At 44.5% G+C, this 21,265-nt stretch overlaps 1 protein-coding gene across 12 annotated transcripts in view; it reads left to right on the forward strand.

The window, feature by feature from the left end:
* The first annotated feature begins 1,233 nt into the window (after positions 1–1,233).
* TNFRSF19 (TNF receptor superfamily member 19) overlaps positions 1,234–21,265 on the forward strand; it is a 90,568-nt gene continuing 70,536 nt past the window's right edge. For 8 of the 12 annotated variants that reach the window (XR_009536823.1, XR_009536826.1, XR_009536824.1 and 5 more), the window contains exons 1-2: positions 1,234–1,668; positions 19,872–19,974. Coding sequence is in view for 5 of the 12 variants with exons in the window: in XM_060129389.1 (XP_059985372.1) it covers positions 19,906–19,974 (69 nt within the window). In the remaining 7 variants the exon portion in view is untranslated. Of the gene's footprint in view, positions 1,669–7,786; positions 7,897–9,494; positions 9,662–19,871; positions 19,975–21,265 lie in introns of those variants that run through there. The other 4 variants (XM_060129391.1, XM_060129390.1, XM_060129393.1 and 1 more) reach the window with 4 other exon arrangements.

Here is a 21,265-nt window from a genome sequence, read left to right on the forward strand (position 1 = left end):
AGTAAGCTTATTTTATTGAATCTGCTACTGTTAAGGAAGGGTAGCAAGACAATTCTAGATAATGTGCAATAAATTTATTTTTTGAAGCATTTTTTTAAAATTAATTCATGTTTGGCTGCGTTGGTTGGTGCATGCGGGCTTGGTGCGAGGGCTTCTCATTGCGGTGGCTTCTCGTTGTGGAGCACAGGCTTCTAGGCACGCGGGCTTCAGTAGTTGTGGCACACGGGTTGAGTAGTTGTGGCTCACTGGCCCTAGAGCGCAGCCTCAGTAGTTGAGGCACACGGGCTTAGTTGCTCCGCGACATGTGGGATCTTCCCGGACCAGGGCTGGAACCTGTGTTCCTTGCATTGGCAGGTGGATTCTTAACCACTGCACCACCAGGGAAGTACAAAATTTAAATTATGGATAAATAGACTAATGTGATGATTTTTAGTGAGTAAAGAGTTCAAACTATGGATTTAGCAGAAACGGCCCTAAAAGGCAAGGAGCACAGCTTTGGGGTAAGCACGGGGCAAGACAATCCTCTACGTCATTCTTCTCTTTTGTGGATTTTAAATGCTTCACAAGTGTTAATAAATTGCACCTATCTAAGAAGTACACGTTGTTTTAAAATCTGATTTTCTGAATCCCAAACTAAGACCGAGACTAAGATTAAGTGTCCACCCAGGGCCTTAAGTGAGAGGGTGACAGATATCAGACACTAGGTAACTCTTGATTATCTGCTCGTTAATTACTTTAATTAAAGTACCGCTGTTTAATTGGCAAAGTCTAACAATGTAAATTTCAAAGAAAAGACAGTTTACTTAAAATCCTTAAGGACTTGTCACACTGCAAACAAAACACACTTTGAAGAAGTCACGCTCTCCCTCTGGCAGTGTCCTGGTGCTTCTCCGAACCATTCTGGATACTGGACCCCCGGTTTTCGGGAAGAACTGTGATTTCTTTAAGGGAGAGGCAATTATTACGTGCTGTCCTCTGGAGCCAGGGTGGATGAGGGGGCCTTTCCCGCTGGAATCACCCCGCAGTACCGCCAGGCCTTCCAGCTGGGCAGCAGATGACAGAGCTGCGCTGCGTGAGTCGCAGGCGTGCAGCGCGATTAGAGGCCGGGCCGCCCTGCTTCCCGGGGCGGGGCGCGCTCCCCGCGGGCGGTGCAGCCTTCCTGCCAGGCCCGGCGCGGTGATGTCATGGGATCCGCGGCTCGGCGAGATGAAAGGGATCCAGCGCGGCCCGCTGGCAGCAGGCGCAGCTTCCAGCGCGCAATCAGGGCGCAGCGTGGGGACCCGAGCGCTGCGGTCCCGCCACTCAGCCCGGGCTGGGGGCACCGCCGGGCCAACTGGGTGCAAGAAAAAAGGAGGAAAGCAACGTGATCCGGGTCAAACAAAAGAATCCGAGGACGGGGAGGGGGGAGGGCGACTACCTGTTGAAAGGAGCGTTCCAAGAGCCCTGCGCGCACACACGCAAACTTGGCCTGCCTTTGATGTGCTGCAACTGATCACCGATCAGATTACGGGCATTTCATCTCGCTGCTCGTCTGCCTTTGATCTGCAGGGTTCTTCTTCTTCTCCTGGATTGGAAGATTCGTCTGGGCTTGCGCTGACATACATTTTGGGGAAGGTAGAGCTTTTGGCCCAGAAGCGCTGCCAGGGAGAAGCTCAGCTGCCGAAAAGGGTGAGTACTGCAGAGAGTTCAGCACGCTGAAGGCACCGCGCTCATGTTTCGTTGTGGCTTTCAGTTCGCTTTTCCTGCGTGTGCTCAGAAAAGATGGTTTTAGTGCAGAGAGCACGAGCATTTCTGTGCTTGAGTACTATGTGTATGGATGAGAGGAAACACGATACTCGGTGCCGGTTTAGTAGTTTGTACAAAGGGTTTGCAATCTGTCGCGCACATTTTACTTGGAAATGAGTTGTTCCAACAGGACAGAAAGGGAGAGAGCTAACTTTAGCAATCACCCGCCGCTGCAGAGCCCGAGGTCTGTAGGCTGTAATTGCTCTAAGTATTTACAGGTTGCTTTACTTAGTAAACGGGCGGAGGAACTCTACTGGATGCCAATGTTTTCCTTGTTTTCTCATAGAAAAGAGTACAGTGCATCTCTGGCAATACTGTTTCTTTATTTATTCTCTCACCTCCAAGACTACAACCTATCAAATACATTTCCTTATGCAGTGTGTATCCTCAAAGGAATCACTGGAGAGGCATTCAAGTATGATTAAAGCCTTTTCTGGGTAAAACTGAAGAATTTTCAAACAGGGAGGTTGAAGTTGTGCTAAGTTTGTTTTAAAAAAAAATCCTCTAGTGGTTTTCTGGAACCTTTGGCAATAGCACAAGCCTCATGTACAGAAACATTCACAAAGTTACTATTCCTAAATTAAAATGTACTTTCAATGTAGTGACAGCTGTTGTGAGTTAAAATTTGCCAACTCTCTATGAAAACTGAGTAATCAACAGTTATGATGTTACATACAGTTTTTAGCGACATTTTCACTTTAGTTGACGCTCAACATGGCAAAACCAAAATATATTGCTGTGCTGAATTTGAAAGTTAACTTGTTTTGTCAATTCAGTGATCACATGCGTGCACGCGTGCACACAGAGTGAAGTCTTTACATCGAGATGCAAGAAAATACAGTGGAAATGTAAGAGCACCATGTTCACATTAGTTCATTTTAATATTCTGGTCTTAATTTTGGGGGGTAAGATATTTATCATCACAATAGTCTATTTTAATGCTAGCCGAACCACAGAGAAAGTGTAAGTGATGAGAGAGATGGGTTATTCTTTAGTCTGAAATTCTGATGAGACAGGAAGGGCCTAATGAGTCTCATTTCACGTGTAATTAATTTTTCAGAGCCAATTAATTAAATTACTTTCTAAACTTTCCTCCTGATATTCTAAGGAGGATAATTAGCATTGTTTGCTTAATTTTAAAACTGATAGCAGTTAAGTGGAGATTATTTAAAACCATACCAAACTGACTATATTTTTAAGATGTGTCGGTGAGAATTTGAAAGATTTAACTGTTGTTTTTAGTCATGCCAAGAGAGGCATTTAAATTTTTGTTCTACTGACAATGTGACAAAGCATGTTCACAAAATCCTGAATTATCAGCTTAGGTTGATTTTTTTCATTTGTTTGCTGAAAAAGTCCTCTTTAAATCACAAAAGCAGTAGTAATGTTCACATTAGGATAAAGAAAATTAAACTTTTAAGATAATGACTGGAGAAGATGCCCAAAGAAATAGTGTGCTTAAGAACTCCGTCATTTAGTTCATGTTTGGGACTTAAAAAAATTTTTTTATGACTGTTTATTCTGCTACTAGGTTCATTCTAACAAACAGACTTCCTTCAACACAAAACAAAAGGGAGAATTAGCAATTATCTGATTAATTTAGGTTTTGTAGAAAACTAGCTTGGGCGAGTCAAGTCATTGAAAATTCACTTCAGTGTCTGAATTAATTCAGTTAATTGTTTACTTCTTGTGTCTTGGTTGAGAAATGAAACAGATTGTATTTGATTTTAAAAGAAAGATGCCTATTGCTGAATGTACAGGTACAGTCTCAAAAGCTGTCTCTGAATGAATTTCCACCTGAAGATCTTGACTGTGATTTAAGAGGGGATACTCCATAAGACTTCCACTGAACGGAACCCTTACATTACATTTTTTAAGCACTTTCCTATCTGTTGCTTCAATGGCAGCTTTGTTACTGCAGAAAGTCCAAGACTTCAAAAGACTTATTTCTAGTCCTGATTCTGTCACTGATTAGCTATGTGACCTTAAGGGATTTGCTTCACTCCCCAGTGTTCTCATATGGGAAATGAGGGAGTGGATCAGATCATCCTCCTGAAATAAGCAGGGTGGAATTTTTATAGCCATCTTGCAGATGAGGAAACTGAGATTGCAGAAAAGTCACTTGACTTTCTTAACTAAGTTACATGGCCTGTTTTCCAAGTCCTGGTCCTGTGTCCTTCCCAGTTCACCATGGATATTTTCCAACACCTGCTAAAACAAATGCACTGCTGACTGGAGAACAGTTTGAAAGATCAAGATAACCACTTCCTTCTGCTATGCAGTTTTTGTTTCTGTGATAGATGTGTCAGTCAACTGGATTAGTCCGCTGACTTCCAACAGTTGCTTTTGCTTCCGTATTTCTAACCAGTCTGAACACAATTACTGCTACACATAGTTTACCATGACATTTAAAATAATTTTCACAAAAATTTAATATATCAATGCAATGTGGAATTATATATATTCGTGTGTCTGTGTTTGTATGTATATATACGTGTGTGCACATATATATATATTATGTACATCTTTTGACATTATATGCACATCTTCTTGTGTTTCCAAGGAATTGACACTTTCTTAGAAGATGTCAGTGGTGTGCATGAGAAGTTCAATAGTTAATTAAAGGCTGCTATTCCTCCAGGGAGATTCCCAGTGGGATTTTGTGAGATTTCAGTTTACATATTCAATATGGGCTGGTACATGATATATATTCCCTATTACATTTGATTATGTTAAGAATCCTTGAACATGTTTTCACTAACTCCCTCTGGGTTTTTTCTTGAAAAAAAAGGAATATATTTCTTGTGAATAAATTTATTTATTCACTATAAATTTTACACATATACACTGCTCTCAAGGCCAAATATCTCTCATGTCTTATCACCCTCATAAAGGTTTCATATAAAGCTTTACAGATTATTACTTAGTAACATTCACTAATATTTATTAATGTGCTAGTTATTAATTCAATAATATTTATTGAGTACTTGTGTGCAAGGCACTCTGACAGTATTTTTCAGGACACCATCTCATTTAAATTTCCAGCAATTAAGTTTGTCATTCCAATTATACAGATGAGAAAAGTGAGGCTCAGAGGGATTAAATAACAAGTGCACGGTCACAGGGCTGGTTAAGTGGCACCACTAGAGTCTTATCTGATTGCAATTCGGGTTCTTTTGTTCTAGGGCTGGGCAGTTAATTCCTTCTATTATAAGAATTACATACAGCTGAACTTAACTGTTAGCAAACATTACAGCCAAAATTTGGCAAAAACATGCTCTGTTTTTCTTTCTTTCCTTCTTTTGGTATATTTTATGAGCACTATTAGAATTTTTTGATAGGGTTTTCCATCAGTTGGCCTAGAATCTTCAACTATAAAGGACCTCAGGACGTAATTCATTCTTCCTCTGCTTCAGGACTGGACCACACTCAAGCATCCACCATTGGTCTGGCTGATCAGACTCCCTGTGATGGCAGGGCTGGTCCAAGGCACCCTGGAAACATTCAGAAACTGGTGTGCCTTTAAAGAGTGATTCTTTAAAATGTCAGCACCGTTTAGAGGAACGTGCTATGAAAGGGGGGGCAGGAGGAGGCTCCCTGGTGGCCATGCCTCATTCCTCCTCAGCTGTCACAAGCCATTCAGCTTTGCTCCAAGCTGCCCCGCAGATCCACCCACTTGCTGAAGTCACCACTCTGAAGTGACCAAGTCTCACATCCTTCGATTGAGAAGTACTTTAGCATCATCCATTGTGACTTAGATCTCTGGTGAGAAGGTGGAGGGAGGTGAGATGGGGGTGTTGAGTGACTTCATGAAACCATTTCTTCCAACACAACCCACTCCCTTTGTGAGAAGAGCTCTGAGAAGTACAGCTTTCCCCATCCTGTTAATGGTCCCCAGTACTTAGACAGCCCTATGGCCTAGCCTCATTGGCTGCTGCCCTGCGAGCCTGTTCCTCAATTCTGCCACGTGCGGAAGAGTCCCCTGTATTTATCAGGAAGCAGAGAAGGAGAGTCAATGGCTCGTTTCTCCTCTCAGTAAACACATGAGAAGAGTCTGGCCAACGCAGTGTCATAAACTCACCAGGGTCAGTGCAAGTGCTGCAACTTATAGCACATTTGCTCTATAAATGTCATGAGTTTGACATTATATCAACTAAATAAATACCCTCCTTGGACTTTTCATGTGTATTAATTTAAGCATTCGTGGTACGGTGATGGTTATATTAGGGTTCAGGAAGCCTGGATTTTGGATCCTGTTTTGTTATTAACTTGGTGTGTGGCCTTGGGCAAGGGGCTTCCCATCAGGCCCCAACCCTGCGCTGATTGTCTGTTGGCAGCAGTGGGTGCTGGGAATTACTTAAATAGCTGGGTCTTCGTTATTTTCCCCCTTATTTTCTTAACTATATTTGGCAAACTTTACAACTCTTTGAGATCGTGGCCCCCCCGTTTATTCATTCATTCAACCAATTTTTAATGAGTACCTACCACGTGCCAGGCACTGTGAACAAAGGGACAGAATTCAGGAGTCTCATGTAGCTTGCTTTCTATTCCTTTTTCCCATGAAATAGTGCTCTACATGGAAATTACTAGAAAGTCAAACAATTTTCCATTAATTTTGCTTCCGGTGAGCTAGCTTATCACTGAAATTATTTTCTCAAGAAGTTTGTTACTTCATTGGTTCAACTTTTTTAGGAATACATTCTAAACAAATACACTGCGTATCAGCTTAGATATTGCTAAAACTAGCTTCAGAAAACCAACCCATAACGTAGTCTTAAAAACAACACCTCTGCCGAGATCTTCCTAAGGATTTGGCTTTTTCAGGGAATTCGCTGGCGGTCCAGAGGTTAAGACTTCGGGCTGTCACTGCCATGGGCCTGGGCGCAATCCCTGGTTGGGGAACTGAGATCCCTCAAGCCACAGCGGCCAAAAAAAAAAAAAAAATTTAGCCTTTTCACTAAAATTTCAATTCATTCATGATAGTCAGTGCTCTAAAGGGAGAGAATGCTTGCAGCCCTAATTCTAAGCATTGGTTTCATTCTGAAAGAGCCTGGGAGTCATATGATTCTTTTTGTACCACCACTGTGTCCTCCTTCCTTCAGACACTGTCCCCAGGTCACTTACACTCAAAGTGAGGTAAGTGGGGAGCATTTGTTAACTTAAGCGGCCTCTTCTTTAAAGAGTAAGAGGCACTTAACAGCTACAGTGCAGAGGTTCAGTGGCTCTCCGCTGTCGAATACCATTTCAGTTATCGATTTCTGATGCTTGGCGCTGTGTGCCTGACAAAAGGTACAGCGCTGCCAACGGTGGCTGCCATTTAATGAGCACTTACTGTGTGCCAGGCACTGGGCCAAGCGCTTTAAATACCGCATCTTATTTAACAGCGACCAATGAAACAACTTATTTCAACGGTAGAAGATACAGAAAGTTGGGAAGGTCAAGTAACTTTTCCAAGGGCATGCAACTAGCCAACGGCCAGTTGGCCTCCAAGGCCAGAATGTGCGATGCCAAAGGCTGTGTACGTTTATAGGATCTGTCCGCAGAGAGCTAGCAGCGGGCTCACGGGGAAGAGCAGTCACGTACAGATGACATGATGCAGGAGGGAGTGAACTACATAATGTGCCGCTGTCTCTAAGTAGAAAGGGAGGCCAGAGAAAAAACAAAGTAGTTCCTGCACTGGCAGATTAAATTCCTCTCAGAAAACACTTACTGAACATTCGTGTGAATGTCTGATACTATCAGGGATGCAAGTTTGAGCAAAATATGCTGCTTCTCGAAAGCAGGACTCCTTTTAAGTCCTTGAGGAAGAAAGCTAAGTCACAGGAACTCCGGACAGGAGGGTGCTGTCATTGTGGTAAAAAGGCCTCAGACCTCGCCGTGACTCCTGGGAGCTGTGGCTTCTGAGCTGGTCCCTTACCAACTCAGGGGAGGCAGCATAAAGAGGAAGCTTGGGGCGCAAAGGAAGGGCAAGTTCAGGGCACACAGGAGGCAAGGCACGCAGACCAGTTTGGCCAGAACTCCCAGTGTCCCGTCTAGAGGCAGGAAAGATAGAGCTGGAGATGTGGGTGGAGCCCAAACATGGAAATCCCTGACTGGAAGCCATTCTTCACGGTGAGGAATCTTTGTAAATCTTTTCATTGGACAGTGACCATGATGAAAGGCAGGGGGAAGCAGGACGGGTGGAACAGAGCAGCCGGGAGGGAGGTTCGAAGGGAGGTTTGACGGCGGGGCATTCAGGGGAAGGGTGCGGAGGGCCTGTTTGGCAGTGGACGGGGTGGTGGGATGAAGAGAAAACGAGGAGGAAGGGGTGAGTGTGTGAGACCTTAACAGAGAAGCAGCAGTAAGTCAGCTTAACCACGGTGGCTGGAGGATGCCCTGTGTGCTGGGCTCTGGGCTATGAAGGAAATAAGCTGTGCCCTCGGGAAGGTGAGGTCTAATTAGACAAATAGGTAACTTCCATCTAAGGGCGAGCTTGTTAGGGAACCTTGGGCTGTGATGTGGTCCCAGATCACAGCTGACAGGTAGGCTGGGGACAGGCACACTCGCCTTGACGTTCAGGTAGGACAGTGCGTATCATTTGTAAATGGTGAAAAATAAGTCGTGATTGCGGTTTCTGTTCCGGCCATGACAGCCTTGAGGCTGACACTTGGAAGGATATTTTTAATGTATTTTTTACAAGTACCTAGTAGCGCATTCCCCGTTCTCAGTGCGGGGTCATGAGACGGGCGGATTGGTGACCAACGGTGACAACTTATTCTCTCAACAAACATTTATTGACCGCTACCATGGGCCTTGCGGTATAGAAAGGAAACATGGGATTTGGTTCCATTCAAAGAGACGTGCAGGTGTGCCGGGGAAATCAGAACCAACACAGGAAGTGGTGGGCGCCCCTGCACCAATGCGGTGCGTGCGCAGTCTCTTGGGCTGGGGGGAAGTTTGTCCACTTACTGGACGGATGAACGACAATTGCTTACATTTCTACAGCATTGTAGTGCGGAAACCTATTTGTTCTGTACATGGTTCTTTTACTCCTTCCACTAAATCTGTAGAGCGGGCACCATTAGCCTTGCTCCGTAAGCGCGCGAAGTGGAGAAGTCTCGACACCGTCCTCGAGCCGCGTGTGGATGCACGAAGCCCGGACCTGCGCGGCCCACGATCCCCGGGGGCCTGGGCCGGACCGGGCTGTGCTCGCGCCGAGGCGGTGGACGCACCCCGACCTCTGGAGGCCAATGTCCGGCGAGCGAAATGGGGAGGACCCGCCGGGAAAAGCATCTGCGAATGTCGAGGCGGCTGATGGGCTGGGTCCTGGTGATTCGCACCCGCCGCGCACACGTGTCACATCGTTTCCCGGGCCTTTCCTGGAGCAGAGGCGGGCGCGGGGTAGAAGGTCACCGGCAGCGCAGAGGCACAAAGGCCTGGAAACAGGTCCAGGTGGACGCGAAGGCGTCCCCCTAGCCGCAGGCAGGTCCCCGACACAGCCCCGCTCTCCGTGGTCCTGGTGAGCCCCCTCCTTCCTACCCAGGTCCGCCAGCGGGATGCAGTCAGCAGCTCCCGCAGCCCGGGGGCCACCAGCGGCTGGACCGCGGCCTGGGGCACCCGGGGGACTGCGGGGACGCAGCCCGGAGCCCAGAGGTGGGTGGTGGGCAGTGGTTCCGATGTGGGCGGGGCTCCAGGTGGGCGGGGCCGGAGGCGGTGGCCGTTGCCGGGCTACGGGGCAGCGCGGACCCGCGGCGCCTGGACGTGCCGGGTGTGCGCGCGCGGAGGGGACCCCGGCCCAGCTCCGCACCGAGTGCCGCGCGCTCAGCACGGTTCAGCGCGTACCGGAGCGTCAGATCGCCGCCGAGACCTGCGGAGCAGCCTCCAGGCACCTGGGAAGGTAGGTGCCTCGCCGCCCCCGGGGCCGTGGCGCCGCGCCGCGCGGCGGATCCGCACGGGACGCGCGCGGAGAGGAGGCAGCTGCGGGTGGAGGGAGGGGGCGCCGGCCTGGGCTGCTCGCGTGCAGAGTAGGGGGCGGGAGGACAGGGCCGGCGGAGGCGACTCCCGGGAAGGCTGACAGCAAGGCCACCGAGATGCTGCAGCTGGAGGCAGCGGAGGGTGTGAGCACCCCCCGGCCCCCGTGGGCGACGGGAGTGGCCGCGCTGAACCCCGCTGTGCAGGGATCTTGTAAATAGAAAGGCTGCATGTAGGTGAAGGTGCGTGAGTGTGTAAGTGTGTGCGCGAGTCTCTCCCGGGGCCTGGACGGGGGCGCTCCAGCCCGTCCTGGCGGGAAGCGGTCTGCAGGCCGGCCGGGCCGGAGGGAGCTGGGGAGGGGAAGGGAGGGCACGCGGAGGATGTGACAGCAGCCCGTAGGCGCAGTGATGGGAGGGCCGCTCGCACAGCCCTGGTCAAGGGTCTCATGCCATTTCATGGAACAGAAATTTAGCTCATACGCTCTTGAGGATGATGTTTGGAAGCATCCAAATACAGCGATATGGTTTGATGGTAGCGAACTATGCGTCAAACCTGCAGTTACCATTGTAAGAAATCCAGGTCACTTTTTTTTTTTTTGCATTTTAATAAAAGGACTCAATTTGCAAACAACGAAAAAACATAAGCGTTGTTCGATATTTCTTTAATTGAAACAGTTTAACAAACTACTTATGAATGGGTGGTTTTTACTCCAATGACAGTTTTCCTTTACTAGAAGACGATTTCTTTATATAAACAGGAAACAGTAATTGTTAAACATGACTTCCGCAAACAGAAGGATTTATATGTTGTTATTTCATGTTTAATATGTTGTTATTTCATGACCAGATACTTGTATGCAAAAGGGAAGATTATATTGCATTCGCTCAGGATTTACTCCATATGTTTTCTGTTGTACAGCTTCACCTTAGGTGTAGTTTAAAAGCATGTTTATTTCAAGCGCGGCTTATTATCTAATTTAAACATACGTAACTAGAGGCGGTGAGAATAGAGTCCTTCCCTGAAAGACAGTTTTTGACAGTTGTTCACAGAGATGTCGGTACTTAAAAAGAGTTTTTCTTCGCATAATATTTATTAAGTTTTGAGGATAATACAAAACACAGAAATGCAATTTCATTTTGAAAATACTGCCTTGACATGAATACATAGTGCATTATCATGAGCTCTGTGTTTGTTCCTTTTTAACCCATGGAAGTGTCTCATGACATCTACTTTGTTACTGAGGCCACATGGCTTTATTAACTTGGGAATGTTTTTCCATACTAAGTGCTAGCTCTAGGATGTTGTGTTAGCATTTTCTGGGACATTCATGGAAGTTATTTGTTTCTTTGATGGGGGTATTTTTAGGCTCTGAGTCCAGGCTGGATTTTGAATTTGAAAGGTAAGGACATAGGAAGACGTTTTATGCACTTGAAATTGCAATGTACAGTGCCTTTCCTATCCAGAAGACTTGAATAAGGAACACTGCTAAATTTAAGTAACCTTTAAGAGGCTTTTTAAAAGAACAGAAAGAATTTTTTTTTTTTACTTTAGATGGTCATCAGATTTAATTTATATATAATGTGTTTGTACATACATGTAATAATCACATGCTGTGCTTAATATGTTCATTTAATTTACTAGTTGTAGCTCTAATATGTGAATCCAGGGTATGTTGGGGACATTTGAAACCTAAGTGAGGAATTCTGCTCACATGAGGAGAATATTCTTCTCCTTTTTCACCTGTTTAAATCTCTGAACCCAAGCTTAACCCAATCCTCTGCAACCAGTTCAACCATTCAAAATATAACACAGCACAAAAAACTGAAGGCATCTTTAATGAAGAAAGCCACGTCCTCTTAAATCTGATGAATCAATATTTAAAGTCAAGCATTTAAAAATCTGGAAAAGGCCAGCATGCTCTGTCTGTTGACAACAGGTTGAATAAGAATACCCACCTCGAATAAATGTACACCCCAAATAAAGAGACAGCTGCTTATGGGATAGGGGAGCCAGGAACAGCTAAACAGTTCAAGACGTTTGTCTCATGGCAGCGGATCCTTAAATGGTCAGAGCCTGTCTAAAGTGACCTTCTGGCTGAAGAAAAAGAACAGTCAAGAGTGGAAACGCAGTTTCCTTTCATGATTTACCGGCTGAGCAGTGAATTCATTCATCGTATTTTATCTGTCTCACATGTTTACATTTAAAAGTAAGATGTTTAAACAGTATTGGGTTATCGTCTAGTCCACACATCACAGAATAGGTACCTTTTAAATTGACGTTTTAAGACCTGGGTTTTTAAAAAGAGAACAACCAACCTCAGCAATTATATAAGACAAAGGAGCTTGTCCACCTCAAGATTAGATGTTATTCAGCCAACTCTTCCCCTCCGTCTGCTCGGATGGCTCTAATCTGAGGAAATTCTAAAAGAATGGAGGCCTCTTATAATGGAGAACACTACACATGTTACAAAGAAGGTCTTTGGAATCTATCCAGGCTTCTAAAATAAAAATTTCAACAGCTGTGTTGTAGACATTATTACGCACAATTCTCTAGAATAGATTGTGTCAATGTTTGGGGTCCCCTCAGACCTTGATGCCACAATTGTCCTATTTGTATTTTAGGATTGAGAAACATTTGTGAATTGGGGGAAGAGTACATCAGTTACAAGACGCTTGTTGATTGAACATTCTGAGAATACTATGACTGATTTTCCTAAAGCAAAAATGACAGCACCTACAACTCAGCGAAATGAAAAGAATTAGTCTCAAAAAACCATATCCGGGGCTTCCCTGGTGGCGCAGTGGTTGAGAGTCCGCCTGCCGATGCAGGGGACATGGGGTTCGTGCCCCGGTCCGGGAAGATCCCACATGCCGCGGAGCGGCTGGGCCCGTGAGCCATGGCCGATGAGCCTGTGCGTCTGGAGCACAATGGGAGAGTCCACAACAGTGAGAGGCCCGCGTACAGCAAAAAAAAAAAAAAAAACATATCCTAGGTTAAGTTCTGTTCAAAAAAATTATAGGAGCCTGACAGTGACTGGCCCCTAATGTTTTTGAACTTTGGAGGAATTGAAGATATTGTATTTGGCAACAGAACATTTTAAAGCTTGTAGAGTTTTTAGTAGAAGATATTTCTTGACTTGAAAAGGGAAATCATTCTCATTTCCCAGCCAACAACAATATGTATATTTTTATTACCGCATACCTTCGTGAGCTTCCTAGGCTACAAAAAGGGATGCCAACCCTACTGTGTAGGAAGAACAATTTTCAGGATATAGTGAAATTGAAGACAGAGATAAAGAACAGCTAGAGGCTAGGGGTTATTGCCCCATTTGGAAATAGCAGTACCCTAAATTTCTAATTAATTTTTTACCGTAAGGTAGATAGCTAGTGGGAAGCAGCCGCATAGCACAGGGAGATCAGCTCGGTGTTTTGTGACCACCTGGAGGGGTGGGATAGGGAGGGTGGGAGGGAGACGCAAGAGGGAAGAGATATGGGGACATATGTATATGTATAACTGATTCATTTTGTTATAAAGCAGAAACTAACACACCATTGTAAAGCAATTATACCCCAATAAAGATGTTAAAAAAAAGAAAATTAATTTTTTACTCTCTTCACATATGGGACTGACGTTATTCGCAGCCATTTATGATTCTGTTCCACCATTAAATGTAAAAGGCTCTATGTGTGGCATTGGCGTCATTTCAGTGCTGATTTTATAAATTGTAAGCTTGCCAGTGTACTTTAATGTTGATTTCTTTAAAAATATTTCAGCTTATTGCATATTGGAAAAATGTATGAGTTGGTTGTACCTTCATGACCTAATAATGTTCATACAGTTCTGCTAGATGAAAATGTTTACATGTTGCATGCCCTGTGTGCTGGATGATAAATCAAATGGCTTTGAAGGGATGGGGGGAAAAATAAAAGAAAATTAAGCTACTTATTGTGAAATGAATTATCCAGATTTTTTTGAGTTATTTCAGATTCATATATTTTGGTCATTTATAAGATCACAAATAAAGACTATTCTCAAAAAGGTTACTGAATTGTTAAAATTAGAAAGATACATACCAGCTCTTCCTCTTGGTGATCTTTGTTGATATTATAGACCTATATTCAGAAATGGGGTCCTCACCTGAATTGTGTGCTACCGCCAACACTTACAGTTCAAGCTCGAGCTGTGGTCGCACAGATTTTCCCCTATATTATTTTATCCCTTACAACAGCCCTAAGAGTAAAAATATTATCCCTAGCTAATGAATTTCTTCATTTATTCAGCATACGTTGGGCACTTATTTTGGGTGAGTTACCGTTCTAGAGGGAAATCGCAGTTCTTGTCATGAAGTCCTCAGACCCTAACTGATGGTCAACTCAAACGGCTTGGTTATGATGAATGAAGGAAGGTTGCCCCCTGTGACGATAGGGAGGAGTAGAGACTGGAGCACCAGACGCCTATGTTCTTCTATGGCTGGGACAACAGATGCTCAGCCGTAGCTCATGTTGCCTTAATGTGGGACTCATGGATGCCAGGCTTTCTAATTTTTCAGGAAAATGCTTCCTTTTTAATATTGAAAACTTGCTTTTTTTTTTTTTTTTTTTTTGCGGTACGCGGGCCTCTCACTGTTGTAGCCTCTCCCGTTGCAGAGCACAGGCTCCGGACGCGCAGGCTCAGCGGCCATGGCTCACGGGCCCAGCCGCTCCGTGGTGTGTGGGATCTTCCCGGACCGGGGCATGAACCCATGTCCCCCGAGTCGGCAGGTGGACTCTCAACCACTGCACCACCAGGGAAGCCCACTGAAAACTTACTTTTAAAATTAAGTGCTGTACTGACAGAAGGAAACGATGCCTCCTGGCGAGATGCAATACAAGAGCTACAAAGAGAGAGAAGGAGCCGGATAATCATCCTGTGAGACAGAGAGATATCCAGGGTGCTACGGAAGCACCAAGGAGGGTTCCTGTGCCAGATGTAGGGAGACCCCGGTTTGACAGATTTAGGGAAGGCATGGTAGATGAGGCACAGTGTATAGGAGAGCCCCAAGGCAAAAGACGGGCGGCAGTGGAGGGACCTGCAGGTTGAAGCCGCCACCGCAGTTCAGATCCAGGGCGCTGCCCCTCCGCAGCTGCTCCCAGAAACCCTGAGCTTTGCCTGGTGACGCACCAGCCCAGGTCTTCAGGATCTGGACGTGGAAGGGAAGGGGGCTGCACTTCGTTTCAGCATCTGTTGGATTTACCCCGTCTAGAGGCTGGCCAATCAGGACGCCTCCCTGTTAGTTACCATTCGTTCAGATGCGCAGGCTAAGCAGGTTAACTTGGTAAGCGGCCACTTTCTCTGCCGCGTAACAGAGTGTTTGCCAGCTCTGTGCTTTGGGCTCCCACCTCTTCTTTTTTGCTTGCCTGGTTCTCCTGACACCTGCTTGCATTTGCTGTAGAGCAGATGGTGAGGCAGGAATGCCACACACCTAGATTCCTGTAAACCAGCATCCTTGGTCTTCTCCTGATATTTAGGCAAACTGTGAAAACCCTTGTGGGCCCATCGTACATAATCTCATAATGTGTGTATCTTGTGCTTGACCACCCCTCCCCCAAATAAACAGAACCCGGAATTCCATCTATAAAAGCATTTCTTTACCTTGGCCAGACCCAGAAGTTAAAAGCAATTTCAGTAAATACCTTTTTATGGCCTTGTTTTTATTTTAAATATTATTACTTAAATGCTTGTTATTTCATTAACTTTTCCTTCTTTTTATGAATGCCAGAGCATTTCATAAGGTATTTCATTTGTTTCCAGGAAATTCAAGGTCACGCTTATAACACTGCGAGGGCTAAATTGTTTATTTCTAAACAGTCTGTGGCCAGGTGGCATGAAAAGTCTTCGCAGCCCTGCTTAGCTGGGAGTCCCTGCAAAGCACACCTGTGCGGCGTCCTCCCCCAGGTGGCATCACCTCCTTTCAGGCACCTAATAACCGCTTCATCAGAGTTGGTGTTCGTTCAGCATGTTACGTGGTTACATAGCTTTGTTCGTGTTGACCAGTTGGATGTAGTCCTACTGTGCTAAGTGGAAGGGACTTGGATGCTCAGCGTGGAGGGTACAGCCCTTAGTCAAGCTGGCAGAGCGCCAGGGCCCTGCCTCGGGGTCACCAAGCGTGAATTTGCTTTGGTTTCCACTGTTTCTAGTACGTGTGTCCTTCGGCCCTCCGCGTTCTCCCCATCGTGTGGGGATAAAGATCTCCTTTAGAGGGTAGGTAGTAAGGAAAGAAGCTGTACTTCTTCTGAAGCACTGACACAGCACTTGATACCATGAATGCTAAGTTCACACTGACCCTGTTCTCAGTCTTCGAACGCTTTCTGCAGCCTCAGTCCAGAGGCCTGGAACGCTACCTGCCCCTCGATTACGACTGTCTGCATCATGTCCCACATTTGTCCAGAAGGTTGCAGCCTTCAGGGACTGTCACACGCACTGGACCATTTTCTCCTCAAGGATAATATCACTAACAGTGGCGGCCACCATTGCTAATGAGTATTGAGCACTTATTCTGGGCCAGGAACAGTCAGGTCTTCCAGCTGTTAAGCTCACTTATTCCTCACGGCCGTCCGGGAGGCGGTACTGTCACGACGCCCAATTCAGAGAGAAGGAAACAGACTTGGGTCAGGGCCACAGCTAGTAGGTGATGCTCCCGAGAACAGCAGGAACCATGGCGACGTCAGCTTCTCCCGTAGGTAAAGCCGGGAGCTTTTAGTCTGTCCCGGGCCCTGGGCTACGCATCTTACCTGCATTATTTCAGCAGACCCTCAGCTCACCCCATGAAAAGGGGTCTGTTTTTGTCTCTGTAGGTGTGTGGTCTCAGAGTGACTTTGCTAAGAAATGGGACTGAAAACCCAGGTGTTCCTGTTGCCATTTTCCTGTGACCATTCTCAATAACGCCCAGGCTGTTTTCAGTTATGGTGGGTTTACCTGCAGAAGACTATTGGAACTTGGCCTTTATATCACCCTGACGGCTCTCAGGATCACCCACCCAAGTCTAAATTACATCCCAGCCTCTTGGTGTAAAAAGCCAGGTTAAACAAGAAGCCACAGAAAACAGAAGTGGCGTATTTCAGTGGCACAGTTCAATCCCCAGCTCCCAGTGTAAGAAATCTTCTGTGAAGCGCTGCTTGCGTATTTTAAGCCAATTCGGATTTTTAAAAATATGTCACTATATCATTTAATCCTGTGTCCTAATCTAAGGCACTGAATGCCTTGAGAAGGCAATAAGATTTTATATAAATCCGAAACAGAATGTTTATTTTATCCTGTTCACCACAGAAGAATTAGATCTGTTACGTGCAAACAAATGTCAGGTGTTTCCCACAATGTATTTTTCATTGTTTTGTGCTTCTTCATTCACTTAGTTAATTCCGGAAGCGTTCACTGAGCACCTTTGTGCTCGACACTGGGAACACAGAGAGTTCTAGGTGTGATCCTAAAATTGAATGCTTTAAAGGAACATTCAGTCTGGGAGTGAAACTGACCTGCAACGTGATGGGTCTTGTCCATGGATGCGGAAAGGGCTGTGGAACCCCAGGGAGCACCTCTCTTCACTCTGCTTGGCTGTGGACCGCATTCAGCAGAGTGATAGTTGAGCTGGTTCCCAGAGGGACCCAAAAAGCGAAAGGCTGTCCAGACCAAGAGGGCAGGATCACGGGTGTCCAGAAGAACTGTGGGTATCGGGGTACGGCTGAGCTGGGCGGGCAGTGAGAGCAGTGACCCGTGATGGGACCGGCAGGCCGGCGGGTGAGATTGTACAGGGCATAGGTGCCGGGCCGAGGAGTTCAGAAGATAAACTGCAGGGACAAACCCACCTGTACCCCTGGAAATTTAGGTGTAGCAATGCTCCTTTTGTATTTCCCATTCAAACTACTCAGTTTAGCATGTGTGTTGGGAAGATAAGACAAATCAGCACATTGGATCTAGTTCCATTAATTTTTTTCTACCCTATCATCTAAAAAAGACCCAAAATCTTTGTGATGCAAAAATCATAGTACACTTTGTTCAAATTTTCTCCTTTTTCATGGTAGTGTATATGTGGTTTTTATCTCATCATCTTTTTTAGTTTATAAACTTTCAAAAAGGATCGTGTTACTTACCTTTTTTGCCCCAAGAGCACTATTCATATATTTTTTCCATTATTAATGAAATATTTACACTACAAAGATTTTTTTAGGGTAAAGAGGGTAAAAAATTCACCTGGATCACCACAGTATAAACCTAAACCATTGATAATATGTTGGCATATTTATTTTTGTACACAAAATGGGTGTATCTTACAAAGTCAGAAGCATAGCGCCATGACTTCTAGATTGACGTGCCTTTCCAAGAAGAGGCTGCAGTGTTTGTGTGCCTCACACAGTAACCTGCACCATATCCCAGGAGAGTTTTCTGTGTAAACTGGATGTTCGATTATCGACCGATTATGGACAGACTCTATCGATCTCTTTATTTCTCATGTTTTATGTAAATGCTTTGGTATTTATACCCTCTTTTCCATATTAGTTTACTTCCATGTAGATTTTATGTTTTTTACTTTAAAAAAATTAACACACTAAAAAAAATTGAAGACCCCGCTGGGAAAGAGATAGCCTAAAGCATACCTTTCAGGGAATGTGATTTTATCTTCTGACCCCAATCCTTTGTCTACACAGCAGCAGGTTGCATGGTTGGGTAATTGCTGGATGATTTTGAGATATGCAAGGGGAAAAAAAGCTATGACCAAGAAGCTGGAAAAGCAAAAAAAAAAAAAAAAAAAAGCCGTTTGAATTCACTCAAAATGGGTCTTTCATTCAGCCAAGCTTACAAATGATTTTTCATTGCCCTGGTGGTTGGAGCTGCTGGGGCAGCTGGGATGACCACCTGGGTTGGTCTCCAGGCGGGGGAGGGGTACGCCCCTGGCTGGCTGCTTGGTCCATGGTTAGGACAGCAGCCTGCTCAGCCCGCTTCCTTTCTTGTTATTGTTGCTGTTTTTCTTGAGCTCTTTGGTCTGGTTCTCTGCTCTGGTTTCTTTCCAGTTAGTCAGGTTATCTGCTCTGGGTTTCTGTTAAAGAGAAACGGAACCATTTTTTCTCTGTCTGATCAATGGAGCAACCAGGTGAGTCTTCACCTTTTAAACATTTTCAAATAAATCTCTTCTCTTGACATTGAGTGAATCTGTAAAACAAAACAAAACAGATTCATTTCTGCATTTTCGATCATTCCTGGTAAAGACAAAGAGGCTTAGTTTATCTTTTCTTGAAACGTCAGGATAGCGCCTCCAATTCACCACTTGTAAATGATTTTTAGATGGTTTTAAATAAATGCTCATTTTTCTGCTAGTAGATGCTTTGCACTGCACTGGTTTGGGGAAGAGCTCACAAATGCCAGATGTTAGCTATTTCTGCTTCTTAGTGGAGCTGAAGGCCCAATACCCAAGCACACAGTTTTTATTAAACGGAGCAGGTTGTTTTCAGGTGTATGTGACACGGGGACATTGGAGCCACCCACCTGGGTTTGCATCCAGCTCTGCCTCTCACGGGCGATGTGACCTTGGGCAAGTGACTCAGGCCTCTCTGAGCCTCCGTCTCCCCATCTCTAAAACGGGGATAATGACAGTATCCACCTTCTAGAGTAGTTGTGAAGATGAAATGAGTTCTGCTAAAAATAGTAGCTGGCATGGCGTACTTAGCATGTGTTAATTGTTATTTTATCATTGTTATCATCCTGTATGACTAAACCCGTATAAATGGAAGGTTTCTATAAGTCACAGTTTGAATGTGATTCTCTGCTGGGTGAAGTCGACTGGACACTGTAGAGACTTGGATAGAAAGAAAATAAAGGCATGTGTATCCTGGGAACTCAGAGCCAGCAGGAATTTTGTATATACTGTGTAGGTAGACAAAGCTTCAATTCTCATAACCTAAATCTGTAAAGAATTACATCGTACTTGTCTATGGTATCCTTTTAAAAGGTGATTCCTTTTAAAACATAAATAGTGTTATGTCTTACTAACATACTAAATAATATTATGGTTTACTAGTGTATATAGTAAATGGTAACATTGTATAGTAAATACAGAAAGCAGTCACTCATGTTATTAATGTTAACTGTATCTTCTTATCTTTTAGAGCTCTTCAACCAGAAATACATTTAACGAGAGCAATGGCTTTCAAAGTGCTACTAGAACAACAGAAAGCATTTTGCACGGTTGTAGTTTTACTAGCCTGTTTGGTAAGTCAGCTCTTTACTTTCATAATGTGGGGAAAGAATTCATAGAACTAGTACCCAATCTATTTTCTATTTCTAACCCCATATCTTAAAACTTTCTTTCAAATTCATTTTATCATTGTTGCATATAATTAATAAGTCAGAGGTTGCTGTTGGGTCTTGACTTGTGTAACAGTGGTCGCAATTATTTATTTAAATCTAGATGAAATCATAAAACCACAGCATTGCTCGTTGCTGCGTGATAATGTTGCTCCATCGAGTTTGTAGGCAGATGCTGCTCCCAGCACAGCCTAACAAGACCTTAGATTCTAGTTTGGAGCCCACGACTTCACAGGTTGTGAAAAATTAGGAATCATTTCTTAAATGCTATTGTTTTACATAGTTATTTATATCCTTCTTGGTTTCAAAAAGCATCAAAGACAGATGGAGAATTGTAATGTTTGAAAGCTTTAACACAAAACATCTATGTAGGTGTTCAAAAGAATTACTGAAACATTTAATCTGGAGATGCAATCATGATCTACAAATATAAAAAGAATTATTTACACTGAAGACAGTTCCTGAAGTCTTCTTGGAAGACAAAGGAAGAGGAAATGGGGTCCGATTGGAGTCTGACATGCAGATAGATGTAAGGAAAACGTCCCTTCCTTGAGCTGAGGTTGTTAAACATTGGAAGAAATGGTCCACAAGAGAAGCTGAGGCATTTCTTTCTCAAAGCGATGCAGTGTCTTTGTGGTGGAGGGGAATCTCCTCTCTCCTTTAAATAAAACCAAACTCCTCTAAGATTGGTTGTTAATGAGGGTTAAGAAAGGTGGGAGGTGATTACTAGACCTTTAGCCCCAAATCATGGTTTCGTCTTGAACCCCACCTTGGATTCTCCCTCCTGCCTGCTCTAGAGGTTAAGGCTGTGATTTTATTTAAGGAGGTTGGCTGACTTCATTATAGATATTTGCTCCAAGGTGGAGACAGTTTGTACTGAATAACCTCCCATTGTTATAACCATCAAAAACCATTTCTGTGCACTTGTGCCGTGGACATGACACACACCAGCCTCTGTTCCCCCAGTGCTTCCTGAGGTTCTCAGTTTTCCTTTAGGGAAACAAAATTGTGTCAATAGTCAGGAATGTTACTGAGGGAGTCCCTGCTTGATGTAAGAGTTTGAACTGAATGTTGTCACCAGTCTGAGATTCTGTTAATATCAACATTTTTAATGAAATACCGTCTGTTAAGAAGCAGATATACACACTTTTGTAGGATGGTGTGTATAAGATGAACTTACATTTTTAGGTAAAAT

Source organism: Lagenorhynchus albirostris, chromosome 18 (genome assembly GCF_949774975.1).
Source record: "Lagenorhynchus albirostris chromosome 18, mLagAlb1.1, whole genome shotgun sequence".
Taxonomy (NCBI): Eukaryota; Metazoa; Chordata; class Mammalia; order Artiodactyla; family Delphinidae; genus Lagenorhynchus; species Lagenorhynchus albirostris.